General features: G+C 32.4%; 2 protein-coding genes across 9 annotated transcripts in view; one reads left to right on the top strand and one right to left on the bottom strand.

The window, feature by feature from the left end:
* The first annotated feature begins 452 nt into the window (after positions 1-452).
* On the top strand, positions 453-3,243 carry LOC113398194 (queuosine 5'-phosphate N-glycosylase/hydrolase). Its single transcript, XM_026636809.2, has 4 exons — positions 453-565; positions 650-865; positions 1,382-1,841; positions 2,380-3,243. The coding sequence occupies exons 1-4, from the start codon at positions 458-460 to the stop codon at positions 2,607-2,609; spliced, it is 1,014 nt and encodes a 337-aa protein (XP_026492594.2). The 5' UTR covers positions 453-457; the 3' UTR covers positions 2,610-3,243.
* Positions 2,747-26,784, bottom strand: part of M7bp (Myosin-7a binding protein) — a 114,264-nt gene continuing 90,226 nt past the window's right edge. For 3 of the 8 annotated variants that reach the window (XM_064216219.1, XM_064216216.1, XM_064216225.1), the window contains 10 exons: positions 16,441-16,643; positions 9,676-9,816; positions 8,518-8,635; positions 7,539-8,177; positions 7,216-7,333; positions 7,086-7,129; positions 6,606-6,975; positions 6,334-6,478; positions 4,371-5,012; positions 2,747-3,990 (listed from right to left, as the gene is read on the bottom strand). In XM_064216219.1, coding sequence (XP_064072289.1) covers positions 3,679-3,990; positions 4,371-5,012; positions 6,334-6,478; positions 6,606-6,975; positions 7,086-7,129; positions 7,216-7,333; positions 7,539-8,177; positions 8,518-8,635; positions 9,676-9,816; positions 16,441-16,643 — 2,732 coding nt within the window. In that variant the 3' untranslated portion in view covers positions 2,747-3,678. Of the gene's footprint in view, positions 3,991-4,370; positions 5,013-5,528; positions 6,479-6,605; positions 6,976-7,085; positions 7,130-7,215; positions 7,334-7,538; positions 8,178-8,517; positions 8,636-9,675; positions 9,817-12,059; positions 12,215-12,617; positions 12,749-16,440; positions 16,644-21,990; positions 22,191-26,784 lie in introns of those variants that run through there. The other 5 variants (XM_026636794.2, XM_026636796.2, XM_026636797.2 and 2 more) reach the window with 5 other exon arrangements.

The raw sequence follows: 26,784 nt of genomic DNA, 5'->3' as shown, positions 1-26,784 counted from the left end.
AAATATGTATAAAGTTAAAAGCACAGTAAAGATGAAATTAATGAAATAAAAGTTGGTCGATGAAAATATTTTCATTTTTATTTAATATAATTCTAGAGCTCGAACTTGATAGTTCATACGGTCTCATTTCATCTTTTCCTTTTTATATGTATAGTGTACAGTGTACACTGTAGTTTGTACACATTTATTGCATTTTATTAAAGATGTCAAAGTCAAGAAGTATGTTTATTTAGACTTTGTTGAGATGTGATGACTGATATTTTATTCATAAGTATAAGAAATATAGGTTGGCTACCTGTAAACTAAAACATACATTTTAAATAGACATTAAGCAAAACTTTAAGTTTATAAAATAAATAAATAGGTAATTCATACTCGATTAGAATTTTGTAAAAGTTAAGGTGATATAAAAAAGTTGTAATTACTTAAAAGTTTTTATTATATTTCAACAGGTGCCATGGTTCGTAATGGATTTTTATCACCAGCGGAATCAGGTAAATTTATAAATACTCGAGCACAACATGTTCGAATTCACGAGGATGGTTTAGAAAAGCTTTGTAAAGAGGTAGGTAAAATAAATTTGCACAAACATGAGTGTTTAAGAAGCTATTACTTCTTTTCCTAATTTTTGAATTATGTATTTTTACAGATGTTCTCATCTTTAAAAGATAATAAACTGCAGATACCAGATGCAGGAGCAGACACAATTCACCCCAATAAAGATCATCCACAAGCAGTTGACTGGATATTTGTGACGGATTCTCTGAATTTCTGTTTCTGGTCACAGAGTAAAGAAACACAATGGATAGTTAATGGATATACTGGTTACTTTGCTTTAGAAGCTGCATTACACAGAGCTTTAAAGGTACAATTATATACTGTTTTAGTTATTTATTAAATTGGGTACGCAGCTCAAAATACTATCTATAATAAATAATGCTTATTATATAATTTGGTAGGGAATTGAAAATATTTTCTGATAGATATCAACATAAGATTATGTTGATATGTTTGAGTATCACTTACACATCATTCATATATTTATCTCTAGCATTTTTTAATATGTATTAAATATTAATCACTATCAGTAAAGTCAGACATAAAATGTAATAAAACATCTAATATATATATTTATAATTAAGGCCTGTTTTTAGTTTTTGAATTGAATAATAAAATAAACATCATAAGTACTTTATATCCATAACAAATCTAAAATATTAGCCTGTTTTTATCCCACTGCTGGCCTATTCCACCATGCTGCCCCAATACGGGCTGATGATTATATATTCTTAGCAGATAACACAGGCAGAACAGCATGTAGGTTTCCTTAATACATTATTTAAACTAATATGTAAATATAATGTAATATGTATAATTTTAGGAAGGATATGACATCACAAACCCTGAGTATTATTCAAAGTTAACAGAAGAACAACTATCACACATATTAAGAGGTGACACCAGTGCCAAAATACCGTTGTTCAATGAACGAATATCTGTTCTACATGAAGTCGGAAGTATATTGATAAATAAATATGAAGGAACATTTTTGAACTGTGTGAAAGAATCTAATAAATCAGCATTAAAGCTATTAGAGATTGTTGTGAATAACTTTCCATGTTTTCGTGATGAAGCTATGTACAAGGATCAAGGAGTGTCATTCTACAAAAGGGCCCAAATATTGGTAGCAGATTTGTGGAATTTCTTTGATGGCACTCGATGGGGAGAATTTAGAGATATAGATAAAATGACAATGTTCGCTGATTACAGAGTGCCACAAGTTTTGGTTTATTTTGGAGTTATGAGTTACAGTAATGAGCTGATGGAGAAATTAAAGAAAGGTAACAATTAATTATAATTATTAATAAAATTATTATTTACAGCAAAGCTATGATCAGTAAATATACATTTATAATATATCAGGAATTTTGATGGTGCATGTAATTATGCTACACATTTACCTTTAGTGGAAAGTATTGGTAAATTCCTAAATTATTACTTTTCAGTTAATATTATCTTATATATAAATATATCATAGAAAGGCGGACTGGCAAACAATGGTAATTGGTAAACACTTCCCATAGACATTGATGTCATAAGAAATTTTATTTTATTTCCTTACATTGCCAATAGGCCACCAACCTTGTGAACTTAGATGTGTTATCCCTTGTGTTTGTAGTTACACTGGCTCACTCACACTTCATCATGGAACAATTCTAAGTAATGCTGTTTGGAAGTACAATATTTGATGAGTGGGTGGTACCTACCCAGATTTGCTTAAATAATTATATCTTTGATAACTTCATATTTGACAATAGGAATCTATATATAAACATCATCAAAACATCAAAATCTGTATAATTTTTACAAATTTTACAGATCATATTCTTCCAAGTGGATCAGAAGAAGAAATAGAAATAAGAGGGTGTTCAATACATGCCGTTGAATTACTCAAACATAATTTACAGGAATTGATTACAAGTACTGGTCTAAGTGTGGAAGTTCCTAATTCAAGTCTCATAGATTATTATCTATGGTGCTATAGAAGGAAACATGCTAAAGAAATGGAAGCAATACCCTATCACAAAACATTAGGGATATTCTATTGATTATTTATTGTCTGTGATTATATTGTTGACATTTATATATTTGTTACTATTAAGTCTACACTTATTATTTTGTTGAAAATGATTTATTAAAAATAGTATTAATAAACTATATTCAGTATTTTTGTAAATAAAACAACTTATATTTACTGTTTAAGTTTTTATTTCAATAATTGGCCTTTTTTTCTACATCACAAAACATAATGGTATGTCTCAAGTTTTAAATGAATATAATAAATTTTATGTATTTATTTTAAATTACATAATCATTATTATTATTTTTATAGTCATTTTTATAAAAGAACTATTTATTATCTGTGGATTTCATCTTAATGATATTTATTGCACATCTTAAGTAACTAAATACCAAGTTAAACATATGGTTACACACAACCTCGAGAAATAACCTACCTACCCACTAGAATGATTTTTTATTTACAACTTATATAAATATAAATTATATTTTAATTTGGAAATATAAATTATATTATACTTTGGCTTTAGCTATAAATGATTACAAAATGGCACTAAGTATTTACACCATAACCTAATGGATATGAATTTATTATCTACTGTGACCATTTATTATTTATTTATTATAATTTATATTATGCTCTACAATTTAATTTAATTACAACCACACCATAAATTGAATACCGTTAAAATATATGTTTTATTTATATTATTTTATCTGTGCAAATAGGCACAAGTCCGGTTCTTTTGAGCTTATAATTTATTTCTTATTAAATTTCATTACAAAAATTTTGCGGTCTGCACTTTATATGGTTTGGCTCCAAAAACTGTACTCACACATTTTGTCGTCATATTTCGTATATTTTTCATCGAACTACTAACTACATAACTAATTTACAAAAAAGTAAATAAGCCGTAGTCATAACGGAATTTAACTGTATAAATAATAATGATTTATCTTAGGTAATGGAAATCAGAAAAGTATATTTACTTATAGAATTCGGTTCTCCATAAACTTTTAAGTAATGAATATATGTATTAATTAATGATTGATATTTTCGAGACTGACTTTCAAAAAGATTCATATGTATAACACAACTTATTTGTTGCTAAATCTTTCTTTTAGACTTTCGAAAAAGGCTAGCTTTGTCTTTATCGTCCCCGGTTCGGGCACTGGACTTCCAGGTCTGCTGGATTCCCTCGTTATGTCTTCTGTTCCTTCTGGTATTTCTTTTTCTCCGCCCGGAACTTTAAGGGGGGTGGCCATAGACAATTTGAGTTCTTCCCTGAATTCCTTGGATATACTTCTTGCAGTGAGGCTGTGCATATAAGTCAGTTTGGAAGCAGGTTTGGCGTCTGGACTGAGGATGTTCTCTTTGCTTCTCTGTCGTTTCAAGAGAGGTTGTGGCGTCTGAAATCATTATTTTTAGCAGTGAATAGCATTTACAATGTATTAGGTATTTACTTTCATTTAAACTTGTTTTTATTATTATTATATTTTATTACACACATATATATATATATATATAATAAAAATGATAAATAAAACTGAAGTAAGTTATAAATATTCTTAATCAAGATTTAATATAGTAAAGCGGATGTTTGATAAATTAATATTGACATTAAAAATATTATTAAATAAACAAAAATATAATGAAATTTATTTGCAATTTACGTAATTCCAAATATTGTCATGTCATTTTATTATAATTATAACAATACATAAAGGCGTTATTTTTCTGAAAAGAGATGAATCATTTTTACGATAAAATGTTTAGATAGGTAACTGACCTTGACAGGTTCGCTGAGGCTCTCCATGCTTACAAATTTCCTCGCTAATTCCTTCACACTTGGTAGATGAGCTAACTCGTCCAAATCACTCGCAACTTGCTCTGTTTCCTCCTTTAAGCTGTCGATTGTCACCGCTTCCTCCCCGACATCGCTGTCTTCAATAGATATCTCAGTAGTTTCTCCTGCAGTGTTCATATCAGGTATATCGATGTTGTCATTTTTGTCAGTCGTTGCGTATCTCGTTGGTATCTTATCTTCTGGTTTACATTTCACAATCTCACCAGTTTGTACGTTATATATTTTAATTGAATCTTCAACGCTGCTTGAACTTAACGAATTTTCTATGCTTGATGGCGATTTCTCATTTTCATTCATTTCTTTATCAGCTGTCAGTGTAAAAGTATTTTTATCAGAACTGTAAGCGCATTGTAATATTTCTTCGAATTTTTTGTCTGTGTCTTCGTCCGTATAGCCGGGCTTGGCAGCAAAAAGTGTATGTTCATTTACATCTTCATATTCTATTATTATTTCATTTTTATATTCGATCGGCATCGTTGTTATTGATACGTGTTCGTTATCTTTAGTAAACTTCGTATACTGCTGATTGGTAGCAATTGTGTTGAACTGATGTATTAATAGTCCCTGAAAGTTTAAACGACATGATAGTATCTAATAAATGATTTTATGTATGTGATATATATTTTAATTATTTATGATCACTTTTAAGATATAAAGATTATTCAGTATTGTAGTTAGGGGTTGTTATTTCATCGAATAAAACGTAAAAACAATAAACTTATATGAATAATAAAAAAATATCTTTTATGTATTTTAATATTTGTTAAACATAAAGAACTATTATAACTATAATATTTGCGATGATTCAAACTGCGATACTGAATTCATTATCTGAATCTTGGAGTAGATAATTTTAAGAAATTCCCAAATAAGATAAATTGTTACTCAGGTTAATTAAAAAACGTGCAGGTGCTGATTATTTTCCTTAAGACAATGGTGATTGTTGCGTTGTTATAAATATTTTAGTCGAAGCGTGAGTGCTGTTGCTGTTAAAAGAAAATTTAAGACACGTCTTGTTAGTTCGATGGAAAGCTTTGAGTTGTTAGTCAAGATTTTGCGCCAAAAACTTACAACACTCACCACTAACTTCTTGGAGGATTACTGTTGTTATAGAACTGAAAACTTTTATAAAAGGACACAAATCTATGAGTGCAGTTCTAGTCGTTATATCGTTAAAAGTGCAGAGTGCTGTTAGTCAGTCAAATTTAAAATTAACATCATGCCAACTTTTACACTCGCAGGCATTTTAGTACAAGTCGGAAATATTACAGCAGAGGCTGCTAGTAATGCTTTCACCATATTCGTCTAAAGGCTATGGCTATGAGATATGAATGAATTCGTAAGAATAAATAATGTTTGACGGGTCGGCTATGTAGGTACCGTACATAGTTAATGGAGATTCTGATTTCTGATTTTCGGTATCTTATTTATCAGTGATTGTTATGGGGGTGTATTAATCGGAACTTTTCGATCACCACAGATCTCTACGAAAGCCTTCGCTTAACCTTACGCTTCCACCGAAAGTGAAATTGAGGCCAGGCCGACGCTTCGCGCGAAAGCACAGGTCGTCGCTCCTCAGCGTGCTACTCCGCCTAATATCTGCGTACTTTTCGAAAAGGTTCTCCATGATCTCGGGTGTTTTCGGTATTTTAAGTCTAACAACGTCCCCGTCGCCGTCGTCGGTGCCGGGACCGGCGCCGGAGCCGGCGTCCGGGCCGGCGACGGCGCCGTCCGAGTCAGAATCGGGGCGGTCGCGTCTGTCGGTTTCAAATATGGGGTTGATAGCGAAGTTGGGGCTCGCGTGGCGGGGGCTGAGGACGGCGCGGGCGACGCTGTGGCGGAGCGCGGCGGCCTCGAGGTCGCTCAACGAGCTGCTGGCACTTACTGGCGAGGCGAAATCTCTATCGAAATTCTCTAAGCTGGTCGATTTGTTTATCGAGCTCGAAAGGGAGCTCGCGCCGTTGAAGGATCCCATTTTGCGCTCGCCGGACGACGATCTGGCCTCTTTGATATAGTAATCCCGCCCGTATCTACAATGTTTGCGAAATATACAAAAATATATTTATATTTACATAGTTAGAACCTTAGAGCTAGTCATTTCTACATTTACAATTAATAAAAACATTACATCGAATGTTATATTTGAAAGGTACCGACCTCTTAAATTGAGGAACTTCATCTGAGAGTACGTCTTTTGAAACCTTAGGCGATGGGCTCATTGACCTCTCATTCGTACCATCGTCTGTACTTATGCTTAAATTTAGCTTTCGTTTATCCATTTTATTTTGAATGTATTTTTCCATGGAATCCTGTTCGTGGGCCTCATAATTGGTTTTTGTTACGTTTTCCTCCAATCTACCATCTGGTAGATTTGGATCTTCTAAATCTTTCTTGGTTGTTATAATATCAAATAACGAGGAAGTGTTCTTGGAGGAAAGTCGTTTTTTAATAGCTTCTGGGGAATATGGATTGTTTGGCATTTCCACGTAGTTGAGCCACTTCTTACGTTCTCTGTCAGCTATAGACCCTAAAATTAATAATCTTTATTAGAAAAATACTTTACCAATTTTGTTGATACTGTTTTATAAAGCGCGTCTTACAAATAATTACAAAAAAGGAAAAAACAATATAGTATACCTGGTATTAATTCTTCTTCTTTTTCAATATTAGCCGTAGAAAATCTGTAAGAAAGGTTTTTTTTATGAATTTCATTTAATAGATGTACCTACAATCGGTATTGCACCCAACATTATAAATAGTAACTTACTGTTGCGGTTCTTCGAAGTGTTTTCTACGTAGGCTGTCGGCATATCTCTGAACTGGCAACGCTTCCGTTTCTTCATAGTCTTTTTCGCGCTCCGAGCGACTTAGCGTGTTCGTAGATTCTGTAGCAGGATGATAGATATATTCAAATTAATAGAAAGCTCTTGTAAAAAATAATAAATAATATATTTTTTGTTTATCGAAGATACAAATACCAATGTAGTCAAAGTGGGGTAATGTAATAACCACAATAAATTACATTTTTACAGTAAAAAGTACAATTTTATTAGTAAATTAACCTACTTTTAATAGCACAATATGTTTTACCTTTAGTATGCGTCGTAATACTCGAGTCTGTGGTATCTCTGCTGTTGTTATCATTGTCAAAGATTTCATCGTGACCATTTAGCGCTGTTCTATGTATTTCTTCTTTTAAATTAAACTCTGTCTTTGTTATAGGTCCGCTATCTACGCCTAGCACTAGTATAGAGTCATGAGTATCGTCTTGTGAATAGACAATATTTTCGTGAACCTTATCTTTTTGGGTGACTAAATTCAAATTAGTTGCTGTTACAGGTTCTTCGTTTGTATTATTTTCATTTGCTTTATCATAATCTTCGATTCCATCAATGATCATTAAGCTGTCTGGTTCGAAATCAAATTCATCCACTTTAGGCTTGCCTCCAATAACATGTTTGGAGTTTAAGACCTTTTTGATATCGCTTGTGTATTCTAACTCTTCCTCATTATCGGTTCCGTTGTCAGAGAGGTCTGTAGTATCATCAGCATCTCTGTCGCCGATGAGAGCTCTATATTGTGTATTGGAATTCGGTACCAGCATAGGAACTGGTGCTGACTGAATATTCTTTATTTTTTTCTTTTGGAACAACCAATTCTCCTCCCAAGTTCCATCCACCGCCTGTATATCACTACCGGAAACTTCATCGAAGTCACGAAGTTCATTATCTGTGAATTATTATCGTTGAAATTCAATTATTTAGCAGAAAGATTCAAGTAAACAGTCGTACTTCAACATTATCTTATAATTTGTTTTGTACGTATGTTTGCCGTTATTTGATTATGATTCATATTTATTATGTAAGTCACGACGACTTATATCTTTAAATAATATAATATTTTACTAAGCCGGCACCAACAACGAAGTTTAAAATATATAATACTTTAGATAATAATAAAATAAATATGATTCGTAATTTTAAATGTTCTCAGTTTAGGCGACTTTAACATCTTGTAACCCGGGTAACCCTGGTAATAGATTACTTTATACCTTGATCATCTTAATTACCTGATGTGTGCACTATGTCTCCTCCATATTCAGGGAAAGGTACTCGTCGCGGAACTTCAACCGCATCATCTGTGGCTTCGCCTTCTTCCCAGTCAGATGCATCATCTTCGTCACGAAGCTGAAATTGATAATAATTATAAATATTTACATTATTTTTAACAGTTATGTATATACATAACTAATTCATGATACATGACTGATTCTCATTACTACATAGTAATGAGAATTTAAATAGGTTCTTGAAAATGGTTGACTTGTTTATGCGATAAAGTTAATAGTTAGTAGTTAAGTATTATTCAATTCAGAACATCTACGGCTAATATTGACAGAGTCGTGAAGGTGTCTGTAGTACCGTCAACGTACAAGAAGATTCACGTGAGTGGCGTCGTATAAAATTGTTCTCTACTCTAATAAATCACCGGACAGCTAAAGTTAGATTAATATTTAAGAAAACTATAAAATATTATTGATGCAAAAACAAAAGTTGAGGAAATATATTATTAAACATTCACTTGGAGTCGAAGAATTGATATAGGTAAAGACAATAGTTTGATAATCTTGATTTCCAAGTTTTATGGATTCTAGTTAAAAGCGTAAATTATATTGATCGAGAATAATTAAGCGAGGTAAACGGACCTATTTTATAGATATGTGATTTTTTGTCAGTTTACGATTATTAATGGAAAAAAACCCAACATTTAACTACAATGATTATGAACGGAGTTGGGATCAAAAAACTTGTTACAAATAAATTTGTACCTAACTTAGATTACGGACTGATTAAAAAAAACACCCTTTGATTTATTTCCATAGTTTGTCGACCCAAAAATTTGATACTTCATACTTAAAGATACAAATCAATATGCTTATTTGATTGCAATCATTCACATGCTATTAAAGGATAAAATATCTGAGTTCCCACTAGCGTATTCACTATATTATATGAGATCATTAATATTTCTGTCATTGCCAGTGTCTATAGGTGATGGTGGCTATTTTAACTTAACCTATCTTTGCAATTCTTTAGAATGTTACCAGCAATTAAATAATTTTGTAACTATAAGGTAACGCCCTTATTTATTGGTACACGTTATCAGTTTTAATTTTGTGTATTACGGTTTTATTCTATAGGTGGTTTTAAACTAATGATAAACTTACGGGTGGGGTGATATCTCTTGTGTTCCTCGAGTTGAGAGAGCGGGGGGACGATCTGTCAGAGGGTGAAGGGCTCGCGCTGGCGGAGTGTATGCCGCTACTGCGACCACCGGAACCGCTTTCAGTTTGGTAACGTTCGATGACCTGAAAAAAAAAACGATAAATAACATGTTTGATAATTTTAATTTTTTTTTGTAGCATTTGTTGTTGGCCACCTGATGGTAAGTGACCCATAGACAAAGGCGCTGTATGAAATATTCACCATTCCTTACATCACCTATGCGCCACCAACCTAGAAACTAAGATGTTATGTCCCTTGTGCCTGTGATTACACTGGCTCACTTATCCTTCTAGCCGGAACACAACAATACAGAGTACTGTTATTTGGCGGTAGAATATCTGATGAGTGGGTGGTACCTACCCAGACGGGCTTGCACAAAGTCCTACCAACAAGTAAACATAAAATACATATTCGAATGCATACATGTATAATTATCACTGTTGAACTCTTAGTCTTGTTTAGTTGTTATTTACAATATATAATAATTATGACTGCAGAGTACTCCGGCGTAGACCCTACGCTAACATAACCTTCTGGCGTACTGTTATCTAAACAGAGATTATGGGATTTCGAAATGGACAATTTTACTACCTTTAACTGATATGATATACCTATTCTCAACAAGATAATTTAACAATAGATGTTAGAATGGGCAAAATCGCTCTAATGTTACGAATATGTTCCAAACAACGTTCGAGCAGAGAATGGAGAATTAATCAGGGGTGATGTAAAACTTGTGCAAAACCATAAGCTATTGCTGATGTTACTCGATTTTATGATGGCAAACTGAAGAAAAATATTGAAATAATTTTAAAAATATACCAACCAAGAACCAAGTTAGGAGATTTTAGTACATTATACATGCTCAAGTATGACAACGCCTTTGATTGGTACAGACTATTTTTTTTATATTCCATTGGAATAATCAAATTGGTGACATTGCTTCGACAGAAGCGATCTGCAAAATCTTTATACCTTAAACCTATGGGTGTATTAAAGACAACAATGAACTCATTTTGACTATGATTTTGAATTGTTTATTGGAAAAGGCGTTAAATTTCCCACTGGGTAAAGGACGCAAGTTGGTAGATAAACATTTGACAACATATTATCCGACGCCTCGGATTATAAAGCAACACCAAAAACGGTCTAAAGTGTAACTGTCACTTTAATTATTAATGAATTAACAAAAAAGAGACGTCGTTTCGCACTAATTTGTATTCGCTGTTGTTGCTACACTATAATGTTCTGCGCGCTCCGTTTTCCTCTTATTTCATAATCTGATTTCTACGCATGTTCGTAAGCATGTTTTCTCAAGACTTTTTTGTTTACCGCCAAGCATAAGGTAAGCACAAATTATGTACATGAAAACCTAGTGTTGCTTGATTTGGTTTTCACCCGTAATCTTTGGTTCTCCATCCACGAGTCCCATCCACTGGGTCATCTCGGAGGTAATTTTTTTTAACAAAAAAGTATTATTGCATTTATTTTTAATTTAATTAACGTTGCTCGATTGTTCGCTACGCTCGATGATATGCTTAAAACCATTACTGTGACTTTTGATACGTGGATCCTATATGACTTCCAATCCAATTTTCTGACACATCATGATCGATCCTTCGTCGAGTTTCTTTTGTTTTCGAAGATTAGCTGGTAATTATTGTATATTATTTGGTAATTTGTCGCTAAATGATCGTAAACTACGATAACAGGAGCGTGAAATCGCATTTCTCAGACCTTGAAATATGATAATATGCTAAGAGATATATTTAATGATACGACGATTCGAAACTTTTTTAAATTTTAAATAATTGTGGGAATTTTTAATCTATGTGTAAGATTCGTTTCATGTTTCAGTAAATAATAAAAAAGATATCAGATTTTTTATATTGTTTATATTATTTGACGACTTCCGCCGTCGAGTAGTGCGTACACCGGTTTTCATGGGTATTCCACTCCGAGGTCCCGGGTTCGATTCCCGGCCAAGTCGATATAGAAAAAGTTCACTAGTTTTCTATGTTGTCTTGGGTCTGAGTTACTTCTGATTTTCCATAACACAAGTGCTTTAGCTACTTACATGTGGATCATAGTAATGTATGTGGTGTTGTCCAATATTGCATTGTATATTGTATTGCGTAACTATATTTTGTTTTCAAAAAGTATAGCATTAAAATACAATAAACGTTATAATAAAAATCGTTTAGTACATAGGACACACGTATAACGTTTCCGTAAAACAATTTCCACGTCGACTTAAAGAAGCCTCCTAGAATTAAAACGTCACGTAACAAACTATATCAAGCAATAGAAACTTAGAATACAATACCTCGTTTGTTTCGGGAAAGTAAACAATGATGAAACTGTGAAACATCTTTATAAAAAACCGACGATAAGATTATGATTTTAATTAGGCCGACTGCTGCTTTTAATTGCGATATAAGTATTGAACAAAGATTCTCACGGGAGAGATCGGACGCTACTGTGATGCGAGAATGCGTCGAACGGAATAGGGTTGACAATTCGAAATTTAAATTCATGAAAACTATTAACTATCCGTTTTATCCCGCAGCTACGTCCGCGGGGCAGGGCAGGCGTTAATTACCCCTTACGACGATGCAAAATTTCATGAATATCGGTTTTTATAGTTAAGAAGTGAATTCAAATGAATTCTAAAAAAATGTTATCGAAACTCGTCATCAATCAACAAACTACTTATTTTATAAACGTATGTTCATTTTATATTCATTCTAATATTTCTTTTTTCTAAACGCGATAATTTTATAATTACTAAATTAAATAAAATCACAAAAAAATCCAATGAATAAAACAGTTACAAAGTCTGATAATAGATGTCACTGTTGCTAGGAAAATAAGAAACACTCACCCAGCTGATCACATACAACATTAATACTCCGAGAGTCATATACAAACTCAACATACTGGCCGGCAACACAAGTCACACTCACATTAAAAATAATATAAATGAGCCTACATCAGCACAGGGCATAATTACTCATGCTAATTGTAAAAAGGATTTAAATACTCACCATTTCTTTATACCGACGGTCACTTCGGTCTATCTGTAGCTCAAGCCGATCCCGTTATCACGATAAGTTCTTATCTAATATTGCGATAGTGCATATCGTGAAATCACTAGCTAGTCTAAATGTAGATGTGGGGAATGTATTGTTGTAATCCGGATCTTAAAATCGTATATCATTCGCGAAACGGCTCAGATTTAATTTTCGAACGGCTCCAACGTTGATATGGGTGATAAGTTATTTTTTTAGTTGTATTTGTTTCGCTGTGAATGGTTTTAGTATTTTTCGTAACAGTTTGAAATCATACGTCATCGTGGTCGGCCATTTTATACATTGGTTTGTAATTAACGGAATAAAATGACAGTTTTTTTTTTCGTATTAATTTTAGTAACATTTTTTCTCTTACGCAGGTATATAAAAATGTAGACAAATTGCAATTGAAATTAAAATTGTTTTTTTTTTTTAAAGTGATATAAAGTTTTTGTTTCGCCTTTAGTGAAAGCCCTTAATTAAACGAATGATGCGTACTTCGATTATTTCAGAAGTCGTAAGGATTCTTCGCAAATGTTAACATGGTTTAGTCGGAACTAACCTGTTTGTACGTGTAATAAAAGGTTAATTATATTCTAAATATTAAACGAATATATGTATGACTCATTACTGTAAGCTATTTTTTTAATAAATACTCGGTGGCTATTTTATAAGTAAGCATAAATCTAGCTTTAAATTAATAGCTACTGTCCAATACATTAAAATATTATTATGTAGGATATTTCACTATTGACCATCCAGGCCGGTTTAATCATATCAATTATCATTCATTCATCTCTGCCACCCCCTATTATATCTGAAGTAACAACATTCTTGCCCATACAGTCAATATACATATCCATAGTTTAATCATTGTAGTTTCATTTGTTTTTAACCGAGTCTTTGAAATTGTTTGTTAATGTCAGTTGCACCCAGTAAGTTGTCAAATTAAGAAATAAATTTGATGAAACCGTGTGATGTTAATTCTCCTTAAAATATCTACTTAAGTTATTGAAAACTGTGTTATCGTACATGTTACATTATCCGTGACGTCATATGGAACTGATTGCATCATTGCTTATAGCGTTTGTTTGTTGGTACGTCTTTCTTACGCGCAGCAACGAACGAAAATATTATAAATCTAAATCTAAAACTTTGTCTCTGTCTGTCTGTTGCTCATTCACTGAACAGAACTGAATTAAATTTGGAATGAAATAGGCTACTTTTTTAAACCTGACAAGCATCCCTTAAAATCCAGATCGTGATATTTTGTTCGGTAAAAATGCAGAAGATACTTCGGTTAAAAACTATTTATACTTTTGACTTATATTGTTTAATTATTTTTTATTATTTTTTACAACTAACTTAACTATCCTGGATCTTTTCTAAAATAATAATTTTATCAATTATTTAGTAAATTAGATATTATATTTATATAATTAATTAGATTATAAAAAAAAATATTTATCATTAATGCTATCGATAAAAATATTCTTAATCTGTATAATCTAAATTAACGGTTGTGTTAATTAATATTAATTATTTAATTTGGCAAAAGCGTCTCAGATTTATTAGGTATATTTATTTACAGGCTTCCCTTATTACCGTTAAAATTACGTTTTTTTTTTAGTTTTAAATTATTAATTGCATTATTTAGTAAATGTTGAACGAAATGATCACAATACCAATACTTTTGCAATGACAGAAATACAAGTAATAACCAAATTCGACAATTTGAAAGTTTAATCAATGAAACAACAAAAAACTTAGTTTCATATACCCAAGTGTTAACAAACAAAAACATTACGTTTTACAATTGAATTAAAGATATATGAATATTTTTAATAACCTTGCAAATATCACGAAAGAATTTTAATTTATAATGTTAACAAGAAGTAATAAATAACTCTTGAAAGCGCGGGTGGATGCCGATTTTCCTTCAATACGTATGTATTATAGATTGCCAACTAAACGAGTTAGGCTTACTCGTTACAAAACACATTGCGTGCCACAAATGTATCCTTCGACATTAAATGAACATCATTTTTCTTATAAAATTAAATACATAATTTGAATACAAGTTTTTTCTAGAGTTTAAACGCTGCATCGTGTTATTTCACCTTGGAAGTATGTAGATAGCGACAAGTATAAACAAGTAGCCTTAATCTCAGTAAATAGCCACTATAGGATACTGTTATTCGCCGACAATTTCACAAAATGGTAAATTAAGCACCCACGTATTATATAGCGGGCGTGTCACTGATTTCCGCATTATGCGAGCACAAATATTAGAGACAACCTCGAAACATACGACAAAAATAAATAAAAATATTTAAAACGTGACATGTGATCGACATGGATTGAACAAGGAGATCTTAAGCGAGGTTCGGTTCAAATCTGAACAAACGCAGCTGACTTTTTATCGGCTTAATTTGTGTTGTAATTTTAAAAATAAACCTATAACGAATATGTTGTGGTGGTATTATCCGTAAACCTTCTCCTTATGAGAAAGGCGAGACTCGCATAGATCAGGGGAGATTCTACTAAACGAATTGCCGCTTTATCGTATTTAAATTGAAACGTAATAATTGCCCTTTAGTCGTTTTCCTATTAACAAAACGATCTAGTTGCGACTGGGTTGAAGTTCGATCGGAATAGAATTGGAATCGTATCGTATTGGGTATAAATTAGTAATATAGAACCGGGACTAACAATGCGACTTTATAATCTTTCGACGGATCGTAAATTGTATTATAGCTATAATAGCTGTTTCAAGTTACATCGTCTAAATGTCAAAAAAAGTTCTTTACAACTCTTTATTGTCTGGGAAATATTGTGTCCAATTAATTATTATCTGTAACAAAGAAAAGACAGACGACAGACGGATGCCAATTAAAGTATAATCAGTTATCAACATTGCACAGTTCAATTATACTTCAATAACATGTCAATAACTAAGTACTATGTAATATCATCTATTTTTAAATTTAATAACTTACAAAATGTTTAAAAATTTAATTTCGTAATTGCCATTTGTTACGTATATTTAAAATTAAAAAATATTTAAATTATTTGCTTAAAGTTTACTTGGATGTAAAGTGATTTGCTAATTTGGCAGACTTCTAATTTTTTCGCAAGCAAATTGTCTTGGATACTGGAATGGTGCTTGTTAAATATACATGTGTATGATGCATGCTCGAAATCACGAAATGCTATTAGCGTATTCTGCGATTTATCAATAGCCTTTGTCTAAGTAAAGTAAGAAAAAAAAAACTTTTTATTACATTGGCTCATAGTAAATTGTCTCAAAGAATTCAACAAGTTTCCTTTAATGGAACAAAGTGTTCTGAGTCTGTACTAAGAATAGGTCTTCTACGAGGATCAATATTAGGTCCCTTGCTATTTTCAGTCTGTGGAAATGATCATCGTTTCTATGTTAAAGATTTCTTATCATAAAACAATCTAATTATTAGGATTTAGATAAATTAATACAACTAAGCATATAAAGGAAATCTAGAAATTCTAATTATATGTACTTATTGGAAAATTTTCTTTAAAAAATATTTTTTATAGAGATTAACTTATACTACTTAAGTCAGCTCTGTGTGCATGCATACTGGCTACAGTTATTTTTACCTTATTTAAAATAGCTGTGGCTAGCAGATCTTCGTACGTTGATGATTCTGTAGGTGTGTGTGGTTCAGCGGCATATCGGGCGAGTGCTGGCAATGCTGCAGCTTCTTCAACTACACGCGCTACCAATCGCTTCAGTTGCGCATGAGCACCGCTCGCACCAGTGTGATTGTGTGCGTTAGGTCCCAGGCGCTGTTGTGGTAAATCTGTTGATAAAAGGATTTATGTATTTAGAATTCATTGAAAATTGGAAATTGACATTTAAAGGCAAACATTATGGACATAAAAAAGTCTACTTATGATTTTAAAAAAGCATTACAATTTATTAAAATTGGTAAATGTATAGTATATTAGAAATACAAAAAATGAATCATAACAGTTTTGTTTATTATTCTTCTCTAATAAAGTTTTGGTTAAGTCATGAGTAATTTATCAATAATTTTAACAAAACAAAACATTGTGATGCAAATATGAAGTGCCAAACAATAGCATTCCAGGTGAGTGAGCAGTCATTTCGTGAGCAATCAGATATGTGCAAAAAACTTAATATGTTTAATGTTTTGCGCATTAGGATATATTTTAACAGCGTTTTTAATTACCGAGTTGTTAATTTGGTTTAATTACCGAAAATAACAATATAATTAAATTCTCTCTTCTCTCAGTAATTTGTTTTTGCTATTGATTTCGTCAAATAAAATAATGCGTTTGGTAATGATAGATGAAGCAATTTTAACGATTGTCAGCTGTTAAAATTATGTTGCAATACATAAGTCGCATATTTATTATGTTATGATATACTTTTATAGTGATGTACCCACTTATCTTACTAATTCGGGCATTGAGCCACTGGATGGTGACCACTTTTCTTATATTGGCAGTGAAAGAGTACATACAAAAAATCGCCACTATTCCGCCAACAAAAGGACTTAATATGTTATGACCTATGCTTTTACACTGGCAACCTCAGCCAATTATGCTGTATTCCGGTTAGTTAACTGTAATGCAGGAACAGATATTGCTATTAAGAAAGATAATAACTAATGAGTGGGTGGTACTTATCCAGACGGAGTTGCACAAACTGCTTCTACTAATTCACCAAGTAAAGTATGTAATACACTGTTGAAGTTATCTCAATCACGATGAATTGATTAAGGGTGTATTTATTCCCAAATATTACATATTGCTAGTTATATTGTGGGACATTTGGTACTGTTTTTTATTTATTTAAGTTTGACATGCATTGGTTTGAAAATTTATATAAACCTTAATTTTTTTTATAAAGTTTGTTGAATCATTATAGTATATTTCAGACAATTAAAATTGTAGATAATTTTATATATTAAGGGCTGCGTGGCTAGGATATGTAAATCTTAACCTACATAGGTTAGACAAAATTGTATTTATAATTCATCTCGTGCTCGGCGGTGCAGGAAAACATCTTGAGGAAAGAGGTGATATGTGTATCCAAAACTCGCATTGCATCATGGTTGGAGAAAATTACAGAGTCAAGAGCAGATAAGCCCTTGGCCAAGTAACGCATTTATGTTTTATTTTATATAAATTAAATACAATATTTTTCAAGCAAGTTGTCTTATACTTTAATATAACTATAGCCGTTTTGTCGTTCTTTATAAATTACTGTAATAATGTATAATTTATGAACAATTATATACGCCATTGTGATGTTTTTGACATGCCAACCCTGAACTAACGATCTTAATTTGTTTTGCCGTCTTATGCTATTTTTCTTATATACCTGCCTTTGGTTAGAAATTCTACGAATCGAGATATTGTTGTATTTAAAAGATAATAGAAACTTGTCTAGAACGTCATTTTTAATATTTCATAGAGGTTTTATTCTTATTGTTCGGCTTTAAAATGTTTTGTTTTTCGAATTTTACTCGTTATACGTACGGCAGCTTCCATTGTTTTTATTCTAAAATATTTTTATACTCCAATTGGAAGTCCTGTATATAAGCACTTTCAAAATCTATCTTTATTATATTTATACAGATATAATATTAGATAGTTGTTATTGTTAGATATTATTTGGTTCATTATACAAAAGTCTGTCAGTTTTAATAATACTAAGATACGAGTATATAGAATGATTACGCTTAGAAGCGTTAGTTAGTTGGCGCATACTATCACTATTCAAGATAATAATTCATGCCAGTCTTTACAGACAAACAACTATTCTCACCGCGCCAGGAACACCAAGAGCCGAAGTGCAATCCATATGAAACTCATATGATTCCTCCTTCGGAAATCGTAGATGAAGAATGAGTTAATTAAAAAAAGTCTTTTGAGAATTTTTATATTTTATTACAGTTGCAAACTGCAAATCTGCCAGTCTGTGTATAATATGACTTATAACGGATAACTATAGGATATACATCGACTGTAGTGTTTGTATAGGTGTAGTAGGTTATTTTTTTATACCAGGCTTTGACGAAAGTCGTTTACCAGCGTGGATATACAAATTATTCTATCAAATAAGTGCAGTTTAAATATAACGCAATAATCATTGAAGTGTTTATGGTACTATTAAAATAATCCTCTATTCAGCACCGCAATACGCAACACCAAGCAGCAATACACAGCATTGATATTGAAGGCTGATTGGGCCAGTGTAACTACAGGCACAAGGGACATAACATCTTAGTTCCCAAGGCTGGTGGCGCATTGGTATAATGTAAGGAATGGTTAATATTTCTTACAGCCCGAATGTCTTTGGGCGGTGGTGACCACTTACCATCAGGTAGCCCATATCCCCGTCCGTCTACCTATAACATCAAAATAAATAAATATAAATGAAATAACAAAATAATCTATAAATACGTTTCGATGTTCTTAAGATCTGGTTTTTGTAGCAAAAAATTTAAACGAGTATAAAATACTCGTGTGATTAATTTAAAATCCACGAAAACATAATATGTACTCATCTTTATTCATTACATTTATTTAATGGTTTAATTATTGCAATTTTTTTGCGACGTCTTATCTTGAAGGTTCTGCAAAAAATCTAATTACGATGATATAGTTATCCTAACAAGTCTTCATCATTGTATTTTGTGGTGAGTCAGTGTAACTACAGACACAAGGGACATAACATCTTAGTTCCCAATGTCAGTGGCGCTTTGCTGATGAATGGAATGGTTAATATTTCTTACAGCGCCATTGTCTATGGGCGGTGGTGACCACTTACCATCAGCTAAAGCAGCTATTTCTTCTACGCAACGCTTTGGGCAGAGGACTGATTGTAAAATAAATGGGATGTTATTTTTCTTGTATTATTTTGTAAATAAAACTCGATGTACAGGACATCGAGGGTTTCCTGCTTACCCCAGCAGTTTTGCTTACCTGTGGCACAAGCCACAAGACCCTACAAAGGGCCAGGGTCAATCTTGACCGTGTCTATAGTTTTTGGTATAGTACCACTATACAATGTACAATAGGTGCAAAACTTTTTGGCAATTACCTAGTTCTTCCAGAATATAAGCACTTTTCACATATGAATGTATGTAAAAATTGTGTAGAAAGCATCGACAGGCTTCCTACATGATTTTGATATAAACAATTCTTACTTATCGTATCTCTATTTATATACATATATAACTGAAATACCACTCACTGATTAATCACGAAATCTCAGAAACTATATAACACCTACAAAATTGGAAGTTTGAACTGCGGAATAATCTGCGGGCACAGCTGTTTATTAATAAATATGAAATGAATTGTGATCCAGTCTGCAATCCAACTGGTCGTTTTATATGAACAATTTTATTATGTAACTAATTTTATTATCGCACGCCAATGGAAGAAGTATAAACCTTATATAAATTGTTTTCCGGGTATCGCATTTACAAAATATACTTTTTAAACTAGATCTAATATATGTTGAGTGATTGGGGTTCGTCCAGAGCTTGCACAAAGACCTACCATCGGTAACATGCGTTTGGTGACTGATCAGCATATTGTTGATCGAAGTGTCTGTATCATTGATTTTGTTTTTATTTTAGCATTAGCAGCCTGTAAATTTCCCACTGCTGGGCTAAAGGCCTCCTCTCCCTTTGAGGAGAAGGTTTGGAGCATATTCCACCACGCTGCTCCAATGCGGGTTGGCGGAATACACATGTGACTGAATTTCGTTGAAATTAGACATATGCAGGTTTCCTCACGATGTTTTCCTTCACCGCCGAGCACGAGATGAATTATAAACACAAATTAAGCACATGAAAATTCAGTGGTGCCTGCCTGGGTTTGAACCCGAAATCATCGGTTTAGATGCACGCGTTCTAACCACTGGGCCATCTCGGCTTGATTTTGTGGTAATAAGGAACTTGGTCACGTTTCGACCTTAATATACTACAACCGTTTTTTCTACTCTTTATTTAATCTTAAAATAACATCATTTTGTATTCAACGAGTTTTAATATCAATCGTTTGTATTCTATAAGCGACTTCCTCTAAACCGTAACTTGTAAAAGGAATTCATTGTTCTTATATGTGCTATTTCATACGTTGTATCCGGTTCATGGAATATTCGTATGCCTCGTTGGTCTAGTGGCTAGATATAAGACCGAAAATCTTAAAGTCCTGGGTGCAAATCCCAGATCGGGTAAAAAAATTGGTAAACAAATTTAAGGCAAAATTTTATTCGATTTTTCTCTCGTAAAATTCTATATAGCAGCGCTGAGTCTGGAACTTTTCACGAACAAAGAGAGATCTGACGAAGCGTCTGGCTTCCGTGGCACGAGAGCATAACATTGACGAAAAAAACCTATTTTTTATTGAGTTGAACAATCTAGGATTTGAACCTTTGATCTGAGAATCCGTTTACCTACAAGTTAGTTAGTACTCCACCAATGAAGCGGTCCAAAAATATTATAAGTTCAATTTGAAGTTTTTTATTATCAAGGGTGATATTTTGTTCCATTTTTATCAATGTTTTCCTTTCGATGTTTTTGCCATTCCATGTGATATTGGTTTGATATTTTGTATAGTAATGAGAAACCATATAATTAAAAGTTAAATTTATCAAATATTTTTGAATAAAATACGGGTTTTATAATAAAATATTCGAAATTGCTAATTTTAACGACGGAGAGCTGATAGCATTATTGCCTTTGCTGGCGTACATTGAACGGAACATTAAGAAATGAAATTTCACTAACCTTAACCCCGACTCGGAGTTTATACCTCAGATTTTGCGGACTTTTAAGGCAGTTTTGGAAATATATTTTAGGCCTCTCTACCTACCACTAGATTATTCATTCACGATGTTATAAATTAAATTACAAATGAAAATAAATAAAGATACCCTTTTGTAGGACTGTTCAAAGCAAACCCAATCAGTGGAAATTTGAAGGGTTTCTTTCATTTATTAGGGAGGTGGACAGGCAAATGGGTTACCTCATACTAAGTGGTTTTGGAGTAGCTTTACGATAATTAAAAATCAAATATTTAATCTTATATTTATAGTTTTTTTATTGGTTACATGTGATACTTATATAAAGTTTATAAGAAGAGAATAAAATTTGTTCTTACCAAGTATTTCCTCGAGCCAGAAGCAGGATACGTAGAGGAATAAGGCCACCCCCAGCCAGAATCCCAGGAGGAGTACAGCGAGATAGGCCCACATTATGACTATTTCATCACTGTTGTTTGAACACTCATTACGAGTCACTTTATATTACATTTATATTTTTTTAAGTATTAGTGTGATTGTATCAATATGTTCAAGTAACCTGTTCAATATATTTAACAAGACATTTTTTTAACTAACTAATTATTGTGTTATTTAACGTCTAATTCATATACGTACGACTACATCGTGCGAAAAATGTTTTACATTTAAATAATTATTATATCTAGCGAAAATGTAAATGTCTGATTTTATTGTTTGAACAGTTTTATACGATTCATACTAAAGTTTTAATGTCATGTTTCGTTGTTTTTGTTTAAACTCGCATTTAAATTTAACTACATTTTATAAACGTTTGAAAATATTATAAGCATATATTTTTTTTTTAGAAATTTTAATTTATGTCTTTCCCATGTATTATATTTTTTATATGAGTTTACATTATATACAATTGTACAGTCAAGTGTGAAAATTTATATACTTGGCAGTTAGCTGTATTCACGGTGAGAACTCCGGCATTATTCTATTAACGATGTAAATAGATTAAATAAATATAAAAGTAATTATTAATTTACTAAATTGTTATAATTTTAAGACTTATTTATTATTACATTACATTGTAGTATTATCATATTCACTAGTTTAATCTATTTTAATAATTTTGCAGTCACAGTTAGTCTGTAAATATAATTTCTATTTATCTTAAGCTAAAGGTCGAACAAACTTACGTAATGATAATTACAACGATAAATATTTATCATGTATTTAAACTCAAAACCGCTATGACAAATACTTATAACAGAAAAACTTGTCGTTTTTAAGATAGTCGCGCTGTCTTTGATTGTTATTCGATATTAATTTACTTTTCAGAAAACAGACAACATTTCATATAGAGATTTTAGTTCAGTGATGTCTGTCAGTTATTGTTTGGTTTCTGTAGTACTTGAATTCGACACAAGAAATTGGAATAAACCTAAGTGTTTTTATCTCCTATGACTATAATTGTTCTGGTAATCATTTGAACCGAAACAGAGTAATATAATATGATATGGTATGGTCTGCCCAAAGACTAAACTGAACATTTTTTATGGTAAAACTTTTTATCAGTTTATTGCATTACAACAAATACCACATAAAATAATTCGTTTCGTGTTGTCTAGCAATGGACTACGTCTGACTGATGAGCTGATATTATCTTTCAAAATACTTCATGTTTATCGATAAAATAGTAGTGGGATCCGATCCGGATGAGTGCCAGTGTTTTCAGCACTGTTAGCTTTTCGAACATTGACATCCATGACATGACATGACATGACATGACAGAAATATCCGCAGTGGATTGCCCGTGTAGGATAAGCATCAGAATTATCGCTACACAGAAGTTTTTATTCAACACTGCGAATTAAACGGATGCCATTAATAGGATTTTAATCAAATTGATTTTATTAACCAATCTATATATTTTATTAATATATATTTGCTTAATAATGTTGACTTTTCATAGTTTTAAACTTGTTCACTTATTGCTAAAGTTACGAACCAAATATACAAGCTGTGTACGTTTATCAGTTTGGTCGTAGGTAGATGGTAATTCCAAACGTTTACGACGGTTGAAGTCGCCTTCGGAAGGTCATACTCGTCGTGATTTTAAACATTCATAGTACGCACGCGTCCCAGTTTCCGCCGTTTCGTGGAAATATATGTGTGACTTTACATTCCGAAGGATGTAGTAACATGCTAACACGATTATAGTAATGGCCGTAACTGTAGTACTTGGACATACGGGGAATGAATGAGTCCCAAAGTCCACTTATAACCGATCTACATACTCTGTTAACCAACCTCTATTTTTAGACAAAAACATATGGTCCAGTAAATACATTTGAATCATTAATTGACGATCAAATTAGTGAAGTAAGTGATATCTTCATGTAATAATTTGTGTTTATAATTAATCTCGTGTTCAGCGGTGAAGGATATTTTTGAAAGGAAACCTGCAAGTTATGTTGCCCCATATGTATCCCACTGCGTGGTAGCCAGGCAGACAGGCCATCAACACAGAGTTCCTTTACGGGTTTTTATTATACGCAAATAATTCGTCTTGAGTTTGATTATCAATAAATATAATAGACAAAGTAAATCTAAATAAAGTAAAATTTTGGTGTTACCTATTAAAAAATGAAAAAGTATGTAAAAAATGAATAAATAATAGGTATTACTCAATAAGTTCCTTTCGGTAGAAGCTAGATAAGAATACAAGCTTAAAACCTCCTTGAATAAAATACATTTCAATTTTGATTTAAAACTTGATACATCATTATAATTTTATTTTATGCATGGCCATGTGTTATGAGCACATCAAATAGGTTGGTACTAATTTAATTTTGAGTAAGAAAGTTATGATTGTAGTGACAGTTATTCACAGCTTTTATTTTCGTATATGATATCTTTTGTTTATCGTCATACAAAGAGATATAAAATGACAAATGACCAGCGTTTCCGCCGACAAAGTAGTCGGATACACTTTCCCGTCAGCGTTTCATAGTGACCACTTTCATCGGCAAAAACCGGCATTCTTTACGACGATATATATAACAAAATATTGAATGAAGATAAACGTGGAGACTATCTGTCTGTTACCAACATAATTGCATTCTTGGTTTTCGTACTTAATGCAATATTAATCACTGGTTTAGGTATCGCTGGTATAAGTCCTTTTTATATATAAAATAAATATCTTACAAATGTTATTAATTAGTTGTGGGGCGCGGCTTTACTCACGTTTTCAGGGTTGGTCGTCAGGTGTTAAGTATAAAAAGCTTGCTCATACCAAAATTTATTCTAATTAGATTTAATGGATTGACTGTGAAAGCGAACACACAGACAGACCGAGAGACAAAACTATCGTATTTATAATACTCGTATTCGTATGGAGGTATAGATGTTTAAATATTTGTTATTAAAACCCTCAAAAACAGCTAGAAGGATTAGGATTTTGAAATAGAGTTCATAACCCGATATAAAACAAAGGCTAGCCCGACGCCAAATGCCCCATCCTCCTCAAACGAAGGCAGTACTTTATATTTTTTAACATTCTATTTTTATTTTTTAATTAGTAGAAATACTAAACATTTACAAAACATCACTGAAATACCCATATTAACCATACAATAAATGTCATAATACTGGTTCTATTAAATACATCATAGTAAGTCCATTCTAGCTATATGAATTGACGGTAGTTTATTTCCGAATAAACTCAACCCAAGTGAAGTCGAAAGCACTAGTAAACATTATAAAAAAAGTAATATTTCTAGTATTACTACATAAGGACCGTAACGGACACATTGACGCTTCGAAAATAGGATTTCCTTTCAGCGAGGTGAGCGTCTATGTAGGGAAGCTAGGCCCGGTCAAGTGACTTCACTTTCGCTATACAGTTCAATGATCATATCGACACGTCCTTGAGTTACGCAAGTAACGGAGAGATGGGATATAGGAGAAACTTGGCAGTTTTGTCCGACTAACAAATTGGCGAATGTTGGTCGCTTCTATCAAATTCGAGACCTATCGAATTGATAATTATTTCGTAAGTACGTGGTATACCCTCCGGCGTTAGGGCTTTGAGTCGGCCGTCTGATTTATTTGGATGGAATATGTTACAACGATTCCTATACCGCCTAGTTTACTTGTGTAAGTTTGATTTTGTCAAAAAAGTATCATTATAATCAATGTTAAAGATTGCACAATCATGGTGGTGATCATTTTGTTTTACTCATTGGCAGGTATTTGTGCAAGTTAGTCCAGGTACGACCCACGCATCATATAGTCAACCACCAAGCAGTGATATTTCGTATTTTGTGTCCCAGATTAAAGGGGAGTCAGTGTAACAGGCACAAGAGACATATCATCTCATTTCCCAAGGTTGCGCTTTGACGATGAAGGGCATGGTTGAAAATTTTTACGGCGCCAATTTGTATAGGCAGTGGTGACCACTTACTAACAGGTGGTACATTTGCCCTTCCATAGAAGACTATGATAAGACCAATAGTAGTGGTATCTCATTTCATGTGTGATGTTAAAAAAGGACAGCAATAAGTTCTGTTATATTAGGTAGGTAGTTTATAAACGATGAGAAAATATGGGCGCAATTTTTTTCGTAATTAGAATCCCGTTATAAATAGACCATAACCGTTACGAATGAATTGGAAACAATTAAAAATAATAACCTAAAATGATTTAAGAATTTCACGTGTGCCTTATATGTATATAGAAATATCTTAAAGTCAATCAGACTCGAATCATACGTACATATTAATTCACATTTTTTAGTGATAATACGATTGAAAGGATGATTAGGATTTGATTGTGCGAAATTGGTTAATTACAAGCTTTTGTGATCGGTTATAATAGGGGTAATTTTTATATAACGAATATTAAAAATGAAGAAATTGTAAAGCTTCACTAGTATACAGCCACAATACAGTAACCAACTCCAAGGTATTCTCAAGTAACTTAGAATGGTGCACTCAAACCCCTTGGATATTATCGTGCACTCTGAGCAGTAGTGTTATTATTATACTGTATGTGCGTGTGTATGTGTGCGCTTGGAAGTGCGTGTTGGGTAAAGTGGAATAATGAAACGTGTTGTATTAATAAATGAAACCTAACTCTAAGGTTTGTTTATCTTTATTCTT

The sequence above is a fragment of the Vanessa tameamea genome, chromosome 2, assembly GCF_037043105.1.
Source record: "Vanessa tameamea isolate UH-Manoa-2023 chromosome 2, ilVanTame1 primary haplotype, whole genome shotgun sequence".
Lineage (NCBI taxonomy): Eukaryota > Metazoa > Arthropoda > Insecta > Lepidoptera > Nymphalidae > Vanessa > Vanessa tameamea.
Note: the sequence above shows the minus strand (reverse complement) of the source record. Positions and strands in the feature narration are given on the sequence as shown.